At 45.0% G+C, this 21,887-nt stretch overlaps 1 protein-coding gene across 1 annotated transcript in view; it reads right to left on the minus strand.

The window, feature by feature from the left end:
- Positions 1 to 21,887, minus strand: part of LOC122933373 (F-box only protein 36-like) — a 64,797-nt gene that overhangs the window by 12,451 nt on the left and 30,459 nt on the right. The window contains exon 3 of the mRNA XM_044288334.1: positions 18,020 to 18,192. Within this exon, the coding sequence (XP_044144269.1) occupies positions 18,020 to 18,192 (173 nt within the window). The remainder of the gene's footprint in view (positions 1 to 18,019; positions 18,193 to 21,887) is intronic.

Raw genomic sequence — 21,887 nt, forward strand, 5'->3', positions numbered from 1 at the left:
CTGCCACTGTGGTGTCTGCGTGCACGGTGGTGAGCATGTAGACATCCCTCCTGTCCTTCCACTTCACTGCAAGCAGCTGGTCACTTGCAAGGACGAATGATGCTCTTTTCTCCAAACGCTTGGACACCAGCAGTTATGGGTATCACACTCTATTTTTGCGGACTGTCCCACAAGCCCCTGTGTTTGCAGCATGGAGGGATTTGTAAAGGGGTATAATAGTGTAAAAATTATCGTGTACACGTGGTAGCCTTTGTTCAGGAATAGCGCCAATAGATCCCACATCATTTTTCCCGATGTCCCAATATTTTCAGGGCAGCCTGGGGGGGTTAAGTTAGTAGTCTCTGCCCTCATATACAGATAGACCGCAGGTGTAGCCGGTTGTACTCTCACACACCTTATATAATCTTACCCCATATCTGGCACGCTTGGAGGGAATAAACTGACTGAAGGAAAGGCGGCCTTTAAAACTAAAAAGGGATTCATTGACAGTTCGATTTTTTTCAGGGGTATATCATTTTAAGAATAAATCCGTAAGGAGGGAAATAAGGGGTCTCAATTTATTTAGGTGGTCGTAGGCTGGGTCAGTTCTGTGGGGGACTAGGGATTGTCAGAAAAATGCATAAATCATAGAAGCATAGAAACATAGAATGTGTCGGCGGATAAGAACCATTTGGCCCATCTAGTCTGCCCAATATACTGAATACTATGGATAGCCCCTGGCCCTATCTTATATGAAGGATGGCCTTATGGCTATCCCATGCATGCTTAAACTCCTCCACTGTATTTGCAGCTACCACTTCTGCAGGAAGGCTATTCCATGCATCCACTACTCTCTCAGTAAAGTAATACTTCCTGATATTACTTTTAAACCTTTGCCCCTCTAATTTAAAACTATGTCCTCTTGTAGCAGTTTTTCTTCTTTAAATATTCTCTCCTCTTTTACCTTGTTGATTCCCTTTATGTATTTAAAAGTTTCTATCATATCCGCTCTGCCTCGTCTTTCTTCCAAGCTATACATGTTAAGGTCCTTTAATCTTTCCTGGTAAGTTTTATCCTGCAATCCATGTACCAGTTTAGTAGCTCTTCTCTGAACTCTCTCCAAAGTATCAATATCCTTCTGGAGATATGGTCTCCAGTACTGAGCACAATACTCCAAATGAGGTCTCACTAGTGCTCTGTAGAGCGGCATGAGCACCTCCCTCTTTCTACTGGTAATTCCTCTTGCTATACACCCAAGCATTCTGCTAGCATTTCCTGCTGCTCTATGACATTGTCTGCCTACCTTTAAGTCTTCTGAAATAATGATACCTAAAATCCCTTTCCTCAGATACTGAGGTTAGGACTGTATCACCGATTTTATATTCTGCTCTTGGGTTTTTACGCCCCAGGTGCATTATCTTGCACTTATCAACATTACATTTTAGTTGCCAGATGTTTGACCATTCCTCTAGTTTTCCTAAATCCTTTTCCATTTGGTGTATCCCTCCAGGAACATCAACCCTGTTACAAATCTTTGTGTCATCAGCAAAAAGACACACCTTACCATCGAGTCCTTCTGCAATTTCGCTGATAAAGATATTAAACAATATGGGTCCCAGAACAGATCCCTGAGGTACCCCACTGGTAACAATACCATGGTCTGAATATACTCCATTGACTACAACCCTCTGTTGTCTGTCCCTCAGCCACTGCCTAATCCATTCAACAATATGGGAGTCCACGTACAAAGACTGCAATTAATTGATAAGCCTTCTGTGTGGGACAGTATCAAAAGCCTTACTAAAGTCTAGATAAGCGATGTCTACTGCACCTCCTCCATCTATTATTTTAGTCACCCAATCAAAATCAATAAGATTAGTGTGACATGATCTCCCTGAAGTAAACCCATGCTGTTTTTTATCTTTCAATCCATGGGATTTTTGATGTTCCACAATCCTCTCCTTAAAGGGGTATTCCAATCTTCATGTTCATATTGTATTTAATTATATACCCCCCAGTGAACATTTGACTAAATATATTGCATAAAAATAAAATAAAAAGTTCTCTCTAAAATTCAATCCTCCTACTCCATTGTTTATATTCTCTGCCCATGGATACGGCCACCGCTCGCCTGTCGCATCCATGGGCCGCGCTTGCACAGATGTTTCCCTGTGACCGGCCTCTCATTCTAACAGTGAGCGCGCACGTCGCCAGAAGGAGAAGGCGTGGGGGGGGGGGGGGGGGAATGTTGTCCTATCAGCGGAGGAGGAGGGGAGCTGTCCAGGCTTTCAGCGTTCAGCAGCACAGCTTGGATCTCCTCAGCGAATGGTGAGGAGATCGGGGCTGCGCTGCTGTGTATAACTGTGCCGCCCCCCCCCACCTCCTTCAATTTCAGGATGTCCGACTATTGATTAAAAATTTAATTCTTGGGGCAAAATCATTGGTGGGCAGTGCACCCTCCCCCTCTCCCCCCCATCATTGGTGGCAGTGGCAGTTCAAATCGGAGTCCCAGCAGTGTAATGCTGGGACTGCGATCGGTTACCATGGCAGCCAGGACGCTATTGAAGTCCTGGCTGCCATGGTCATTTACGCTGCAGCAATATACTTACCTGCACTGTGGCCGCCCGGCGCTCCTTCTTCTTGTAACTCGTCACAGGTCTGTGCGGCACATTGCTCTAAGCATAAGCAATGCGCCGCACATACCAGTGAGTTACAAGAAGGAGCGTCGGGCAGCCACAGCGCATGTAAGTATATGGAGGCACAATGGGGGCATATGGAGGCACAATGGGGGCATATGGAGGCACAATGGGGGCATATGGAGGCACAATGGGGGCATATGGAGGCACAATGGGGCTGATGGAGGCACAGTGGGGCTGATGGATGCACAGTGCGGCTGATGGAGGCACAATGCGGCTGATGGAGGCACAATGCGGCTGATGGAGGCACTTGGGCTGATGGAGGCACAATGAGGGCAGATGGAGGCACCATGGGGCTGATAAAGGCACTTGGGCAGATGGAGGCACTTGGGCTGATGGAGGCACAATGGGGGCAGATGGAGGCACAGTGGGCTGATAGAGGCACAATGGGGCTGATGGAGGCACTTGGGCATATGGAGGCACAATGGGGCTGATGGAGGCACAATGGGGCTGATGGAGGCACAATGGGGGCTGATGGAGGCACAATGGGGCTGATAGAGGCACTTGGGCAGATGGAGGCACAATAGGGGCAGACCGAGGCACAATGGGGCTGATGGAGGCACAATAGGGGCTGATGGAGGCACAATGGGGCTGATGGAGGCACAATGGGGGCTGATGGAGGCACAATGGGGGCTGATGGAGGCACAATGAGGGCAGATGGAGGCACAATGAGGGCAGATGGAGGCCCAATGGGGGCAGATGGAGGCTAAATGAGGGCAGATGGAGGCACAATGGGGCAGATGGAGGCCCAATGGGGGCAGATGGAGGCATAATAGGGCTGATGGAGGCACTTGGGCTGATGGAGGCACAATGGGGACTGATGGAGGCACAATGGGGCTGATGGAGGCACAATAGGGCTGATGGAGGCACTATGGGGGCCGTTTGAGGCATGTGGGGGCTGTTTGAGACATATGGGGGCTTATGGAGGCATATAGGGGCTGTTTGAGGCATATGGGGGGCGGGTGATGGAGGCATATGGGGGGGGGGCTGATGGATGTAGCAGAGCTGAATATGCAGCTGTTCAGCCATAGTTCTAGTGGGGAAGGGAATAGAAAGATGTTGCAGAGCTGTATATGTGGTGGGTCAGCATCAATGGTGGTGGAAGAGAGAAACTGATGTAGCAGAGCTGAATACGCTGCTGTTCAGACACATTTCTAATTGGGAAGGGAATAGACAGATGTAGCAGAGCTGTATATTTGGCGGGTCAGCATCAATGCTGGTGGAAAAGAGAAACTGATGTAGCAGAGCTGAATACGCTGCTGTTCAGACACAGTTCTAATGGGGAAGGGAATAGACAGATGTAGCAGAGCTGTATATGTGGCGGGTCAGCATCAATGCTGGTGGAAGAGAGAAACAGATGTAGCAGAGCTGAATATGCGGCTGTTCTGACACAGTGCTGGTTGAAGAGATAAACAGATGTAGCAGAGCTGTATATAAAGCTTTTCAGACACAGTGCTAGTGGGGGAGTAGAATAAAGATGTAGCAGGGCTGTATAGGAAGCCATTCAGCCAAAGTGATGTTAGGGGACTGGAGAAGACGCATGTAGCTGGCTGTATATGCATCTATAAAGATACATAGTGTAAGGTTTATACACAACTGGAATACAGCTGTAATGGAAACAAATCTGCATCAGTGCTGGTGGGTGGGGGTTGGTCAAGCTTTTGAGCTAATGTATAATATGGAATTATAGTTTTTGACGCACAGAATGGGTTTGTAAAAGATCAGACTGAGATTTTATGTTTAAAACTGCAGAAGAGCCACGTGTTAATGTACACTGAGCTCACTTCACATGGCTCCCTGATGATTTCCCAGCAGGTGGAGGGGCCTCACAGACACTGCAGGCTGCCAGACTGTTGAGTCATACTCTTCACATGAACTAGCACGCAAGGACTGAGTTCTCAGTGTGATGTCATAAGGAGGTGTGGCCGGCCTTCACTCTAGCTGCCTAAGCCCGCCCAGCCTTAGCAGCAGAAAACCAGGAAGTGAACAGCTAGCTGGCAGCAATTGAGGATGAAGTAGCAAGATGGGAATACCCCTTTAAGTATGGTTTCCATTAATTTTCCCACTATTGATGTCAGGCTTACTGGCCTAAAGTTGCCCGATTCCTCCCTACTACCTTTCTTGTGAATGGCCACAACATTTGCTCATTTCCAATCTTCTGGGACGACTCCTGTTGCCAGTGATTGGTTAAATAAATCTGTCACTGATTTTGCTAGTTCACCGCTGAGCTCTTTTAATAGCTTTGGGTGTATCCCATCAGGCCCCTGTGACTTATTTGTATTAATTTTAGACAGTTGACTTAGAACCTCTTCCTCTGTAAAGACACATGCGTCAAAAGATTAATTAGTTTTCTTTCCTAACTGAGGTCTTTCTCCTTCATTTTCCTTTGTAAAAACTGAACAGAAGTATTCATTGAGTCAGTCAGCTAGTTCTTTATCTTCTTCCATATACCTTCCTTCTTTTGTTTTTAATTTGGTAATTCCTTGTTTTAGTTTCCTTTTTTCATTTATGTATCTGAAGAATGCCTTATCGCCTTTTTCCCCCCGACTGAGCTAATTTCTCTTCTGCCTGTGCTTTAGAAGCTCTTATAACTTGTTTGGCCTCTCTCTGCCTAATCTTATAAATTTGTCTGTCATCCTCGTTTTTTTTTATTTTATAGTTCCTAAATGCTATCGTTTTGTTTTTAATGATTTTGGCCACTTCTGCTGAGTACCACAGTGGTCTCTTCCTTTTTTTGCTTTTACTGACAAACCTAATGCAATTTTCTGTTGCCTTCAATAGTGCCACTTTTAAGTAGTCACATTTCTCCTGGACTCCATTGAAACTGCTCCAATCTGATAGGGACTCGTATACCACTAATCTAATTTTAGAAAAGTCAGTTTTTCTAAAATCTAAAACTTTTGTTTTTGTGTGGTGTGACTCAGTAAACCACACTGACTGGTGATCTCTAGATCCAAAGCTTTCATCCGCATTAGGGCTTCATAGCAGTTTCGGGACATAACGGCTGCAAACACAGGGGTTGAGTGGACAGTACTCACAGCCCAATACGATCGGACAGATGGCTTTTTTACAATGCCCATGTCCAGGGTAAGCCCCAAAAATGTTTTAATTTCAGGGACACTTGTGGGGGTCCACCGTCTTATATAGATAGACTATGGCTTTTGTACAGCAAACTGTGTGGCATATAGATTAGTTTGCTGCACAATTAACTCCAGGACTTTATCGTCCACAAATAAATGAAAAAAATCATAAGGGGGAAAATTGGCGATGTCCACATTAATTTGGGGAGTGGATAAAAATTGGGGTCTCTAATGAAAATAATTGACTGTCACTGACGGACGCCTAATGATGGACACCCACTGCCAGTTACGGACGGGTCACCAGGGTCAAGAAGGAATCTTTTATTGCAGCGATACAATGCGTTTCGGGGAATCACTCCCCTTCATCAGGTACAAAAGAGCTGCACAAGTGTAACAGCACAAAGCTACACACATTTATACATACAAACATACCGCCTTAAGGAGGCCACAAGGTCAAAAGGGAGGGGTTTTGGGTGTTGCCTAGATGAACAATGGCAAATGTAATGTGCATATCAGCAGGTTCTCATGATAGACCGCCGATGTGCACATTCTAAACACATCTGTACTATGTGGAGCAGAAAAAGCGCACTGATGGCGGTCCGTTTTATAAAAAATCTCAAATGACTACGCCCATATGGGGGCCGACCCTAAGGAGTATGCAATTAGAAGCGCATCACAAAGGTCCCTGGTCGTGCAAACTGATGATGTGATCCTATTAGGAGTACAGGACCTGTGTCACATGAGCGGATCCTGGTCACGTGAGGACCGTTACCTAGTTACAGGGATGCTTCAGTGGTAAGGAGGCCGTCCTCTGTGAAGAAGCTGGCTCACGTCATTCGACTTGACGTCACGTGACCCGCATCACATGAACAGATTCCGGTCACGTGAGGGTTGTTACCTAGTTACAGGGACGCTTCAATGATAATAGGGCCGTCTGACTTGCGTTTTTCGGCCTGACATCGCATGATGAAAGTAAGATCTCGTGAGGGCAGCTACTATGTGACAGAGGACGCTCTCACCTGAAGACTGCTACAATACAGCAAGGACACTTACAAAATGCAAGAGCAGTATACAAGTGTATAGTGAAAAAAAGGGGATCATATAATAGAAGGATCATATACATGTAATGGTACCCTACAAATACAATGATTGGATTCCTGAGAGAAAAAAAGGTATTACAAATACATATATGAGAAAGTGGCATGATGTAACCTTAAAAAGATTTTTTTGGTGAATGTTAAAATTGTTAAATAAATATATATATATATATATATATATATATATATATATATATATATATATATGAAAAGATACATGATCTTATACATAAATAATACATAGTATATAAAACAACTATATAAAAGTGCACTGTGTGCACACCTTTAAAATAGAATTAAATACTTTTGGCCACTCATTTAAAATACTGGATAAAACATTCCTTCTGGTAGAAAGAAAATAAAAATATATAAGTGAATTGGAGCACTGTGTGATCCAACCACATGATAAATGGCTGTTAGCAGTGCAGAATCTGAGGGATATAAGTGGGCGCATGCGTGCAGTTGATAGAAATACACACATGCCCCCACCATCCCAAAGTCCCTGATGATTACCAAAGTCTGCCATATTAGTGGTGCAGCTTACAATTGGACCTATTGATTTATAAAAAGGAAGGTTCAAGACAACAGTTGTATAATTGGGGTCTAAATCTAATAGAGAAAAGAAGAATCAATTTCTCATATTTTCCATTAATGAACTAATATCATCAATGGTTAAATTTATAAATTAATTTCAAATGCCTCATTTAAACCCTGAGGACTCAGGCTATTAAGTTTATAAATCCAGAACATTTCACGTCTTTTAATTGTTTGTGTAATGTTCCGGGTGTCGGCATGAATTTTCTCTATGGGTATAACGGAAATGCTTGAAAAGAGACCCTGATGTTTGTCCGTAATATGTCTTGATACACTGTGCTGCATAAATTTCTTCTTAGTGTTTGAACGATGCTTATTCAACCTGTTACGTAATGTCTGTGTGGTGCGACCCACGTACTGTAATCCACATTGGCATTCAAGCATGTAGATCACATTATTTGACCCACAGTCCATTGATTGCTTAATATAAAAAAATTTCCCCAGTGGTGTTATTACGAAAATAAGTAGAATTTCGTATAGAGAGGCAACATAGACATTTTGGTTGTCTGCATTTAATGCTACCCACTGGTCTAGATGGTATAAATGAACTGGTATTTGGCCCAGCTACTTTGTGATGGGATTCACGTAGCTTGCTGGGTGCTAACCGATTTTTTAGGGTTTTTGCTCTCCTGAAAGTTAGAGGCGGGTGGCTTGGTAAGGATTTGCCTATATATGGATCTTTTTTGATAATATGCCAATATTTAGAAAGAATATTCCTCACATCCTTATGATTGCTACTATAGATAGTGATAAAATTGGCACCCCATTTATTATTTTGCTGTTTGTCCTTTGCCTGGTCTTTCTGGCTAACTAATAGGCAATTTTCTTGTGTAAGAGCCTTGGCTCGATTATAAGCCGCCTCAATAACTCCATGAGGTTGCCTTGTTTCTGAAACCTTTTGCGAATAATCTCACTTTGTGAGATAAAATCCCTAGTTAGCGAACAATTCCTCCTTAGTCTCTTAAATTGACTAAAGGGGATATTTGTCTTCCATTTCTTAAAATGGAGGCTAGAATACTCAAGGTAACTATTGTAGTCAACCTTTTTGAAAAACGTGCGTGTTACAATTTTGTCACCATTAGCATTCATTTCTAAATCCAAGAATTCAATTCTTGAACAATCATGCGTCCCAGATAGAGTGATACCCCAATCAGAGGAATTCAGATATTGAATGAAATCCTTAAAGGGCTTCTGTCAGCCCACTAAACCCTTTTTTTCCCCCCCGTTAATATTAATCCCTACACTGCAAGCTCCCTGTACATATGCTAAATATTAATTTTCGTTCAGTAGATATTGTTAAAAATCAAGTTTTATCATATGTAAATTACCTTGCTACCAGCAAGTAGGGCGGCTACTTGCTGGTAGCAGCCGCATCCTCCTCTCATCATGACGCCCCCTCCGCCGTTTGATTGACAGGGCCAGGGAACGGGTTCGTTCTCTGCTGGCCCTGTTCGAATTCAAAATATCGCGCCTGCGCCGTACCTTTCTTTAATCGGTGCAGGCGCACTGAGAGGCGGCCTCTCTCCTGGCCGCTCCATCCTCAATGTGCCTGCGCCGGGTGTGGATGTGACGTCATCGGCGCAGGCGCACTGAGAGACGGCCTCTCTCCCGGCTGCTCCATCCTCAATGCGCCTGCGCCGATGACGTCACATCTACACCCGGTGCAGGCGCATTGAGGATGGAGCGGCCGGGAGAGAGGCCGCCTCTCAGTGCGCCTGCACCGATTAAAGAAAGGTACGGCGCAGGCACGATATTTTGAATTCGAACAGGGCCAGCAGAGAACGAACCCGATCCCTGGCCCTGTCAATCAAACGGCGGAGGGGGCGTCATGATGAGAGGAGGATGCGGCTGCTACCAGCAAGTAGCCGCCCTACTTGCTGGTAGCAAGGTAATTTACATATGATAAAACTTGATTTTTAACAATATCTACTGAACAAAAATGAATATTTAGCATATGTACAGGGAGCTTGCAGTGTAGGGATTAATATTAACGGAAAAAAAAAAAAAAAGGGTTTAGTGGGCTGACAGAAGCCCTTTAATAGAATCAGAATCTCCATCCCATATGAAGAACAAGTCGTCTATATAACGACGATATAACACAATATTATCCGACCACTGGGTGGACTTATGAATATATTGATCTTCAAATGCTCCCATGAAAAGGTTCGCAAAGCTGGGCGCGAAACGCGTACCCATTGCGGTACCTTTGCACTGGAAATATAATTGTTCACCAAAAGAAAATGTATTGTGTGTCAGGATAAATTGAATAGATTTCAGTATGAACGACTTCTGATCAACAGGTACAGAAGAATCTTTACCAAGAAAAGAATCAACACATTTTATTCCCAATTCATGATTGATATTTGAATATAGCGCCGCAACATCAAGGGCTATCCACGAATATGTATCCTTCCATGTGATTCCTTTAAGTGTAGTTATTAACCACTTCAACCCCGCTAGCTGAAACCCCCTTAATGACCAAGCCACTTTTTACACTTCTGCACTACACTACTTTCACCGTTTATCGCTCGGTCATGCAACTTACCACCCAAATGAATTTTACCTCCTTTTCTTCTCACTAATAGACCTATATAATTCATTTGGTGGTATTTCATTGCTGCTGACATTTTTACTTTTTTGTTATTAATCGAAATGTAACGTTTTTTTTTTGCCAAAAAATGACATTTTTCACTTTTAGCTGTAAAATTTTGCAAAAAAAACGACATCCATACATAAATTTTTCGCTAAATTTATTGTTCTACATGTCTTTGATTAAAAAAAAATGTTTGGGCAAAAAAATAATGGTTTGGGTAAAAGTTATAGCGTTTACAAACTGTGGTACAAAAATGTGAATTTCCGCTTTTTGAAGCAGCTCTGACTTTCTGAGCACCTGTCATGTTTCCTGAGGTTCTACAATGCCCAAACAGTAGAAAACCCCCACAAATGACCCCATTTCGGAAAGTAGACACCCTAAGGTATTCGCTGATGGGCATAGTGAGTTCATAGAACTTTTTATTTTTTGTCACAAGTTAGCGGAAAATGATGATTTTTTTTTTCTTTTTTCCTTACAAAGTCTCATATTCCACTAACTTGCGACAAAAAATAAAAAATTCTAGGAACTCGCCGTGCCCCTCACGGAATACCTTGGGGTGTCTTCTTTCCAAAATGGGGTCACTTGTGGGGTAGTTATACTGCCCTGGCAATTTAGGGGCCCATATGTGTGAGAAGTACTTTGCAATCAAAATGTGTAAAAAATGCCCTGCGAAATCCGAAAGGTGCACTTTGGAATGTGGGTCGCTTTGCCCACCTAGGCTGCAAAAAAGTGTCACACATCTGGTATCGCCGTACTCAGGAGAAGTTGGGGAATGTGTTTTGGGGTGTCATTTTACATATACCCATGCTGGGTGAGAGAAATATCTTTGCAAAAGACAACTTTTCCCATTTTTTTTATACAAAGTTGGCATTTGACCAAGATATTTATCTCACCCAGCATAAATATCCATTCCCCAGCTTCTCCTGAGTACGGCGATACCACATGTGTGACACTTTTTTGCAGCCTAGATGCGCAAAGGTGCCCAAATTCCTTTTAGGAGGGCATTTTTTGACATTTGGATCCCAGACTTCTTCTCACGCTTTAGGGCCCCTAAAAAGCCAGGGCAGTATAAATACCCCACATGTGACCCCACTTTGGAAAGAAGACACCCCAAGGTATTCAATGAGGGGCCTGGCAAGTTCATAGAAATTTATTTTTTGGGCATAAGTTAGCGGAAATATTTTTTTTTTAGTTTTTTCTCACAAAGTCTCACTTTCCGCTAACTTAGGACAAAAATTTAAATCTTTCATGGACTCAATATGCCCCTCAGCGAATACCTTCGGGTGTCTTCTTTCCAAAATGGGGTCAGTTGTGGGGTGTTTGTACTGCCCTGGCATTTGAGGGTCTCCGCAATCATTACATGTATGGCCAGCATTAGGAGTTTCTGCTATTCTCCTTATATTGAGCATACAGGTAATGAGATTTTTTTTTTCCGTTCAGCCTCTGGGCTGAAAGAAAAAAATGAACGGCACAGATTTCTTCATTCGCATCGATCAATGTGGATGAAAAAATCGCTGCCCAAAAAAAAAAAAGGAGGGGAAAGGCGTCTGCCAGGACATAGGAGCTCCGCCCAACATCCATACCCACTTAGCTCGTATGCCCTGGCAAACCAGATTTCTCCATTCACATCAATCGATGTGGATGAATAAATCATTGCCGGGATTTTTTTGATTTTTTTTTTTATATACAAAGTGTTTGCCAAAGCATAGGAACGCCGCCTCCTCCTCAGCTCGTATGCCTTGGCAAACGTATCTTTTACTGCAGAGTAGAAATCTCGTCTTGCAGTGCCGCATACACCGACTTGCGTGTAATCTGACAGCAGCGCAATGCTTCTGTCAGAATGCACATCAGTGCTGCAGCTAGTCGATCGGTTGGTCCACCTGGAAGGTATAAAAAAAGAAAAAACCAGGCCGCAACGCAATAATTTTATTAACTTTGGAACAGAATATATAAACTTTAACTTTTTGAACTAAACATTAACCTTTTTGCTTACTGGTGTTTTTTTTTTACCTTTATAGAACAAACCTCTCCTTCCCCATGGGTCAATGTGCAAAGCGCAAATCGCCCAAAGATGTGGCGAAGTGCGTTATGCACTTTGTCCCAGGTGAAAGGAGACGTTTGCAGCAGCTGTGAGTGAATGGGCTCTAATAGCCCTGTGTGCCTGTCCTGGTGAGATGTGATCCCTATGCTAGGTGTACCTGTGTGTGGTACTTCCGGAAACACTCTCCAAAGCATAAGGCAGGGTGGTCAGGACAGTAATAGCGGGTGTCACGCCTTATTCCACTCCTGCTACAGACACAACATCTTTTTCGGGGTGACGGTTGGGTTGAGGTACCAGGAATGACATTGGGGAAATGTCGCTTGTGTAGACGGCTAACTACACTGGTGGATGGGGCCACGGAACCTCCTGGGTACAGGAGGTTCTCGATGATCTCTTCCTGAAATTTGAGGAAGGATCCAGTTCTCCCAGCCTTACTATAGAGAACAAAACTATTATACAGAGCCAATTGAATTAAATATACAGACACCTTCTTATACCAGCGTCTGGTTCTGCGGGAAACTAAATACGGAGACAACATCTGGTCATTGAAGTCCACCCCTCCCATGTGAAGGTTATAGTCGTGGACTGAGAGGGGCTTTTCAATGACACTGGTTGCTCGCTCAATTTGTATTGTCGTGTCTGCGTGAATGGAGGAGAGCATGTAAACGTCACGCTTGTCTCTCCATTTCACAGGCGCCAATCCGTTCTAGAAACAAATGCCTAAAGAGGGCCACACTTGTGTAGAAATTGTCCACATAAAGATGGTACCCCTTGCCGAATAAGGGTGACACCAAGTCCCAAACTGTCTTCCCACTGCTCCCCAGGTAGTCAGGGCAACCGACCGGCTCCAGGGTCTGATCTTTTCCCTCATAGATCCGAAATTTGTGGGTATAGCCTGTGGCCTTTCACAGAGCTTATACAATTTGACCCCATACCGGGCGCGCTTGCTTGGGATGTATTGTTTGAAGCCAAGGCGCCCGGTAAAATGTATTAGGGACTCGTCTACGCAGATGTTTTGCTCTGGGGTATACAAATCTGCAAATTTCAGGTTGAAATGGTCTATGAGGGGCCGAATTTTGTGGAGCCGGTCAAAAGCAGGGTGGCCTCTGGGACGGGAGGCGGTGTTGTCGCTAAAGTGCAGGAAACGCAGGATGGCCTCAAAACGTGCCCTGGACATAGCAGCAGAGAACATGGGCATGTGATGAATTGGGTTTGTGGACCAATATGACCGCAATTCATGCTTTTTAGTTAGACCCATGTTGAGGAGAAGGCCCAGAAAAGTTTTAATTTCGGAAACTTGGACTGGTTTCCACCGGAAAGGCTGGGCATAAAAGCTTCCCGGGTTGGCGGTTATAAATTGTGTGGCATACCTGTTTGTTTCGGCCACGACTATGTCTAAGAGCTCCGCAGTCAAGAACAGCTCAAAAAATCCCAGGGCCGAACCGATCTGAGCTGTCTCAACCCGAACTCCAGACTGGGCAGTGAAAGGGGGAACTACAGGTGCGGCTGAAGTTGGGGACTGCCAATCAGGGTTTGCCAGCACCTCTGGGATTCTAGGGGCTCTACGGGCCTGTCTTTGCGGTGGCTGCGACGGGGTCACTACTGCTCGTGCCAGCTTCAACTGCCCTTCTGGTGCTCGCCACTTCACCAGGTTGTACGGCAGTGCTGGTACTAGGTCCAGGGAGGGCTGCGCTGCTGGTGTATGCCTCACCACGTAATCCGACAGCGCCAGCCCCACTCTGCTGCTCTTGAAGCGGATCCTGCGCAACCTGTGGTCTAGCGACACAGGGCCGGGTACGCCTGGTGCTATCAGGGACCTCAGCCTCCTCGTCCGAACTTTGGGTCAGAGAGCCACTGCTTTCTACAGGTTCGTATTCTAGATTCATCAGATGAGGGTTCCCATTCCTCATCCGACTGGGTCAGAAGCCTGTAGGCCTCTTCAGAAGAATACCCCCTGTTTGACATTTGGGCAACTAAATTTAGGGGTATTCCCTGAGACTACCCAAGAAAAAAAAGCAAGCCTGTCTTACAAAGGGGAGGCTAGCGAAGTACCGGAGGCCGCTGCGGTTGATAAAAAATATCAAAATAGATTTTTTTATCGCCGCAGCGCGTGTAAAGTGAATGTGCAGTGATCAAAAAAAAATTTGTTTTTGTCACTGCGGTGGGGCGGGTGTGGGCGAACGCACGTGTGGGCGACCGATCAGGCCTGATCGGGCAAACACTGCGTTTTGGGTGGAGGGCGAACTAAAGTGACACTAATACTATTATAGATCTGACCGTGATCAGTTTTGATCACTTCCAGATACTATAAAAGTGCAAATGCTGATTAGCGATACGCTAATCAGCGAATCAGTGACTGCGGTGCGGTGGGCTGGGCGCTAACCGATCCCTAAACTACCTATACAAGGGGCCTAAACTATACTAAAACCTAACGGTCAATACCAGTGAAAAAAAAATGTGACAGTTTGCACTGATCACTTTTTTCCTTTCACTAGTGATTGACAGGGGCGATCAAAGGGGTGATCAAAGGGTTAATTGGGGTGCAGGGGGTGATCTGGGGCTAAGTGTGTACTGTTGGTGCTACTCACTGTGAAGCCTGCTCCTCTGCTGGATCCAACTGACGAAAAGGACCAGCAGAGGAGCAGGGCAGTCATATTACAGATCATATTTACTAATATGATCTGCTATGTGGCTTCTGATTGTTTTTTTTTTAAATCATCAGCTTGCCAGCCGCGATCATTGGCTGGCAAGCTGATGACGCGACCCCCCTTGACGAAATTCCGGCCCGAACTGCGCATGCGCGGACCGGCAAAGCGCGTCATCTCGCGTCTCGCGAGATGACGCGTATATGCGTGACTCTGCGCAGCGCTGCCGCCTCCGGACCGCACATCTGCGTTAGGCGGTCCGGAGGCGGTTAAAGAAGTGGAATCTTTCAAATAGGAAGGTAATTGGATGACATATTTCTGTAGCAAGATGTCCACATAATGGGACAGATTGCAGGTCAAAGAGGATATCCCAGAGATGATGGGGCGGCCCGGAGGATTCTGAACATCCTTATGAATTTTGGGTAGATGGTAAAAAAGTGCCATTACTGAATCTGTTTTGAGAATGTATTCTTGTTCTTTTTTACTCAGTATATGTTTTGCTGAGTCAATCAAGGTCCTCAATGCGACCCTATGTTCCCCAGACGGATCTTTGTCTAGAGGAAGATAGTATTCAGTATCCGACAAAATGTGGAGATCTTCTTTAACGTAGTCATCTCTATTTTGGATGACCACGCCTCCACCCTTGTCGGCATTACGGATAACTATTGAGGTATTTTCATATAGGCTTTTTACTGCCTTGGATTCTTTGGGATTGAGATTGTGGTTCAAAATGGGTTTCTGATGGATGGATCGAAAATCGTCCATCACTAGATGGTAAAAAGTGTCTATAAAATTCCCCTTATGATGGGTCGGATAAAAAGTTGAAGGGGGTTTCAGACTCGTGGAGACATATTGTGTTGTTATTACCGGAGTAGATGAAGTCTCACTAATATGTTCAATGCTAGGTTTGTTTAGACTATCCAACAGGCTAAAATGTCTTTTTAGTGTTAGTTTTATGACAAAATTGTGTAAGTCTAAAAAGAGATCAAAACCCTTTATGCTTGATGTTGGGCAAAATGAGAGGCCTCTTGCTAAAAGTGATGTTTCCTCCACATTTAATAAATAGGAAGACAAATTGAAAATTTTGATTTCATAGTCTGGTTTCTCTTTTTTTATTTTTAGAATTTTCTTTTTACTTTTGCCTCCCCTGCATCCTCTTCTTAGTTTTTTCTTTTCACTGATCTTTTCCCCAGAGGGTGAAAAAAGTTTGTAATTGTTACCGTATTTGGGCTTTTCATTATCGGGTATATCGTAGTTGGTGTAAGTACCGTGGGAACGGATAAAAAAGAAGAAGAAGAAGAGGTGCTCTGACCTGCCTGGGACGTCAGGTCGAGCATCTCTATAGGTTTCGGACTAACCTCAGAACTGGAGTGATTAGGAGACATGTGAATGGAGGTCTGGGTGAAGGAGAGATCCCCGATTCCCCGAAACGCGTTGTATCGCTGCAATAAAAGATTCCTTCTTGACCCTGGTGACTGGCTGACGGTAATTCGCGCCGTGGGACGTGTTTTGTTTTCTTGCACTACTATCTTCTTGGGGGCTCCAGGCTTCTCCTTTTGAAGATCCCTCGTGGTCCCGAGGCTGCAGACCGCCATATCCAGACGTCCAGGCTTGTTTGAAAATACCTTTAATAGTGTTGTGCCTACATCTGCACAACCATACAAAGTGAGCCTTACCAATTCTCTCTGTATACCACTATACACCCACAGAATTACCCTATGGTGCGCCCATCTGTTTCCTTACAGATTAAAAACCAGCCTGCTACATTATGTATCTCGTCACTTCCGCTATGACGTACCGCTTGAAAAGGAGGTGTGATCGTTGGAGTCGGCACCAGATTGGCTGAAAAGAAGGTGTGTTGGAGCCTGCGGACAAGCAACCTGGGTACCATAATTTTACATTCAGCTCCTGAGAACGCGCAGAGGGAGGGAGGGAGTGACGCACGCAGGGACCTTACATGAGAGGAGGTAGAAAGTTTACTGCCGGCAGCTCTGATTACTGCGATCACGTGATCAGACTAGAGTTGTTGCGATACCAAATTTTTTATTCGATTTCAATACCATAAAAAAGTATTGCGATACTCGATGCTAGCATGTTTAAGCCACATAGGCTCCTCACAGTAGCAAAAGCAATGTGTGGCTTAGCATTGTCCTGTTTAAAAAAAAAGGCTCCTGGGACACTTTGGAGCAATGAACGTACTACTGGTTCCACAACCAAATCAATGCAACACTGAGCTGTTATTGTACCTGAAATAAAGACTAGAGGGGTCTGGGTATCATACCTTATGCCAGCCCACACCATAATCCCAGGAGTGGGACCGGTATGATATTTCTTTGTAAAGCCTCCTCATGGCACTGCCCATGTGGTCCCCAGACCCGTCTCTGGTTATCACTGCATCTTAGACGAAAGTAGGACTCATTGCTGTAGAGGACTGACCTCTATTATTGCCTCCATTGCAGTCTTGCTGTGCACATGATAGCATATAAGAGCGGTGGCGTGAGTCCAAGGGAACACCTGTAGCTTGACGTCAAGCTTGTAGCTTGTGCAAACACCATCTGATGGTTTATGTAGAAACTTTTTGCCACCCTAGGCTTGAGATATCCCATTTCTCTTGCAGTACAGAAATGGATCACATGGTGCCATTTTTCTAATCAGATGATCTGTACATGCAGAAGTTCGCCTATGTGTACCTTTTGCTGTCATTCCAGTTCATTGTTCTCCCAACCACCAGACACACAATGTTGAACAGTACTGGGATCTCAGCCTAGGAATGCAGCGATCTACTGGAGTAATAAACCAAGGTCTCTCAATTCAAGCATTCTGTCCCTCTCAGTTTGCGACAAGAATTGATAACTGTCATGCCAACTAACAGGAGGTATCACACAATCATCCCACACAAGTTCATCTATTTTTTGAGGTTTCACGTGGCTAAACATTTTTCCCTTCAAATCTAATTTTTATGCCCCATACATGCCAGATATTGGAGCTAGGTACTTGAAAATGTGATCATCTGCAGATGTTAGCGATATCTGTTACTTACTTGATTTGCATAATCTTACAGCATGTCCTTATTGGTTATTGGAGTTTCAAAGTTAAGGAGTGTAGAATGTTGATCCAGGGATCTGTCAAATTGCTAGTGTGGGACACACTTTATGGTGAATTGGGTATTTGCATTTTGCAGTGGGTTTTTGTCTTCCCCTTTATCAACTTGGGTTTGTAAGGATTAAACAGTTGAACCTTATAGACTTAGGTCTTTTTTCTACCAATTACCTATGTAACATCTTACAAGCTTACCTTGTGGAATGTTTTGCATGTTTCTGACAGCTGCTTAATGTCTTGTGTATCAAGGAATGATAAGATACGTATCTTGAGGCTATCAGGTATCCGAACAATGAAATCAAATTGTCCTCTGCACAAATTTAATACATATTCTATTGTGTCCTTGCCAAAGATCTTTTCTAATGGTCCTAGTAAAAAAAAAAAAACAATTAATAATTTAACATGAAATTGAGACAAGGAAACTATGAACTATGTTCTTAATAAATTAAATATTGATGTGGTACTATGTAAAGGTTACCCTTGCCCTGACCCACCAATGTAATTTTTGCCAAAGGATAAAAAAGATTGTTCAATGATTGTTCAATGAGGGTAAAATCACCCCAGAGTCTAACATTATTACTATATATGTAACTTGCATTTAAAGAGGACCTGTCAGCCTTGAGTCATGTCTGTTTTAAAAAATACTTGATCTTTAAAATATTTCTTAGAACTCTGCATTGTGCAGTTTCCCCATGTCAGTAGGACACATCCCGCCATACTGGCACTAACCAATCAGTGATGATAGTGTCAGACTGTGTAGGACATACCCTGCTGATGAGGGGAATTGAAACCAAGTTTTTCCTATCGCCCATGACAGCACCACCAGAGAGAGGAGGATCTGCCCCCCGAGACAGGAAACCTGCAGAATAAAAAGGTTCAGTGTGGTTTCCTGTCTCTGGTGGGAAGCCTGCAGCATGGATGCTTCGGATCCCTCTCCCTGGTGGCGCTCCGCTACTGACCTGCAATCCGCTGGGGGTCCGTGCAGAGGCACAGCTGAGCTCCGGAGGGAGTATTCAGTGTGCTGGAGCTGGGAGAAGCCGGCGCCTCTGTGGAGGTGCCGCGAAGACCGACGCCGGCTGCCTGGGGGAGGAAGAGGAGGGACTTCGGCAGTGAGTGCCGGATAGCGCTCCTGCTGTCATGTGACCGGCGCAGGCGTCGGCGGTGACGTCATCAGTATGCGCCCTATGAGAGGAGCGCGATTTTCCAATTGCCGGCGTCCGTTTGTGACCTGGCTGAGCCTGCATCATGGAGGAAGACAAGCCATCTGAGGAGCTTGCTGTCCCTCCTGCTTCGGTACCTCTGAAGGGGTGAGTGGGGTCTCTTATGACCTAGATTCCTTTTTACTAATTGGCATTACTGTCTATTTACAGGTTAAGCCTAAAAAAGTGGTGGCCAAAAAGAAAAATAGAGAGTGTGCTCTGTGCAAAGTGGGGTTGCCCTCAGAGTGGGATAAAAAATTGTGCCAGACCTGTATAGACAGAACAGTTGCGGAAGAATCTCTTTCCTTTTATAAGTGTCTGCAGGCGTTAGTTCGGTCAGAGGTTAACTCCTCTTTAACTGCTAAGAAGGATCAGAGGCCGGTTCGTAAAGAGACCCGGCGTAATCCCATTGTTTCAGAAGGAGAGGAAGATTTGCCTTCTTCAGTGATTGAATTTTCGGACGTCTCAGAGCAGTCCTCCCCTGATGAGGAAGAAGGTCAGGGGCGGAGACCATGTTTCCCTGTGGAAGATACGGAGAAGCTGTTAAAAGCCGTTCGCTCTACTATGGGCATAGAAGAGACCCGGGAGCCCCGTTCCTTTCAGGACATTATGTTTGAAGGGTTAGAAGCCAGACAACATGGTACTTTTCCAGTACACAAAAATGTAGCTGCGTTGATTAGAGCTGGGTGGAAGAAACCAAATAAGAGAGTATTTATCTCCAAGAACCTCAAACGCAAATACCCCTTTAAAGAGGAGGACTCTGCCTCCTGGGATAGGGCTCCCCGCATTGACGTAGCCATCTCCAAGGTCTCTAGGAAGACGGCCTTGCCTTTTGAGGATATGGGTATATTAAAAGACCCTCTAGATAAAAAAGCAGACGCCTTTCTTAAAGGTGCTTGGGAGGCATCTACCTCATCCTTTAGGCCCAGTATAGCCTCCACCTGTACGGCCCGTTCTTTAATTGTTTGGGGTTCCGAATTAGAAGCTCAGCTTAAAAACAGAAGTCCCCGTGAGGAGATACTGGCCTCCCTCCCTACAATTAAAAAAGCGGACGCATCTGCCGACTCAGTCAGACTGGCCGCTAAGTCAGCAGCCTTATCCAACTCTGCTCGGAGAGCTCTGTGGATAAAGAATTGGAGTGGCGATACTGCCTCCAAGACTAAGCTTTGCGGAGTTCCATGTGAGGGGGAGTACCTCTTTGGTCCTAGTTTGGACGACCTCCTGGATAAGGCGGCTGACAGGAAGAGAAAGTTTCCCGGTTTTCAGAGCTCCTTCCCCAGTAAAAACAGGTTTAGCCGCTCCTTTCGTCCCTTTAAAAGTAACCAGGAACAGGATAGAAGACCTAGGGAAGACCGGTTTAGGGGTCAAAGAAAGAGCAGAAACTTTTTCTTTAACCAGCCCTCCTCAGACAAAAAGAAGCCTGACCAGCAATGACGCCAGCATTCCGGTAGGGGGCAGACTGAAGGCTTTCGCTTTGGAGTGGAGGAGAATTTCCTTGAGCCCTTGGGTACTCTATACCATTTCCAGAGGCCTAAATCTGGAATTCCTTCAGTCTCCTCCTGCCAGATTTCTACCCACCGTAGTTCCGGGTTCCGTGCAGGGAAGATCCATCATGGAAGAAGAGGTGGTGAAACTAGTAGGAAAGTCCGTTTTAATCCCGGTGTTAGAAAAGGAAAGAGGGAAAGGGTTCTGTTCCCCGCTTTTTCTGGTCAAGAAACCAGACGGTTCCTGGAGAACCATCATAAATCTAAAGAAACTAAATCTCTTTCTTCAGCCGAAGAAATTCAGGATGGAGACGATAAAATCAGCAATCAATCTCTTATACCCTCAGTGCTTTATGGCGGTTCTCGACCTAAAGGACGCGTATTACCACGTTCCCATTGCTGTAGAACATCAAAAGTTCCTAAGGGTAGCAGTATTTTTGGATGGTCATCTGCAACATTTTCAGTACCAGGCGCTCCCCTTCGGGCTTTCCATGGCTCCGAGAGTCTTCACAAAGTTGGTAGCAGAGATGGCGGCCCACATAAGGGAAAGAGACATCCTTTTCATCCCTTACTTAGACGATTTCTTAATCGTAGCTCAGTCAGAAGAGGCTTGCAGTCTTGCTGTTCTAGAGGTCCGTTCCATCTTAGGCAAACTGGGTTGGATGATAAACGAGGAGAAGTCAAGATCCCGTCCGCTAAAGAAACAGGTGTTCCTGGGCCTAATTTTGGACTCCTCTCTCCAGAAATGCTTTTTACCGGTGGAGAAGATACAGACCGTTCAGAGCAAGGTTGCGAGTCTAACCCAGAGACCAGTGACTTCCATAAGGAAAGCCATGTCAGTCCTGGGCTCCCTCACGTCCTGTATCCCTGCAGTGAGGTGGGCACAACTTCATTCCAGGACCTTACAGTGGGAGATTCTGGCCAGTTGGGGGAAGAGCAGGTCACTGGATGCCAGTCTAGAAGTCTCCTCCCAGACTATCCAGGAACTAGCCTGGTGGCTAGTAAAAAGAAATCTAACACAGGGGACCCCTTGGAAGATCGAGAATTTAGTTTGTCTGACTATGGACGCAAGCCCTTGGGGGTGGGGGGCTCACATTCAAGGTTCTTCCTATCAGGGCCATTGGAATTCCCTTCAGAAAATTCAATCCTCAAATCTAAAGGAACTGATGGCAGTGGGCTTAGCTATGAGGAGTTCACTTCCAGAAATAAAAGGAAGGAATTTAAGAGTTCTTTCAGACAACAGGACAGTAGTGTCCTATTTAACCACCTCAGGACCGCCGTACGCAGGATTGCGTCCTGCCGGCGGTCCTGCTCTTCTGGGTGGACGCATATACGCGTCCTCCCGCGAGAGCCGAGATTTCCTGTGAACGCGCGCGCGCG

Source organism: Bufo gargarizans, chromosome 3 (genome assembly GCF_014858855.1).
Source record: "Bufo gargarizans isolate SCDJY-AF-19 chromosome 3, ASM1485885v1, whole genome shotgun sequence".
Lineage (NCBI taxonomy): Eukaryota > Metazoa > Chordata > Amphibia > Anura > Bufonidae > Bufo > Bufo gargarizans.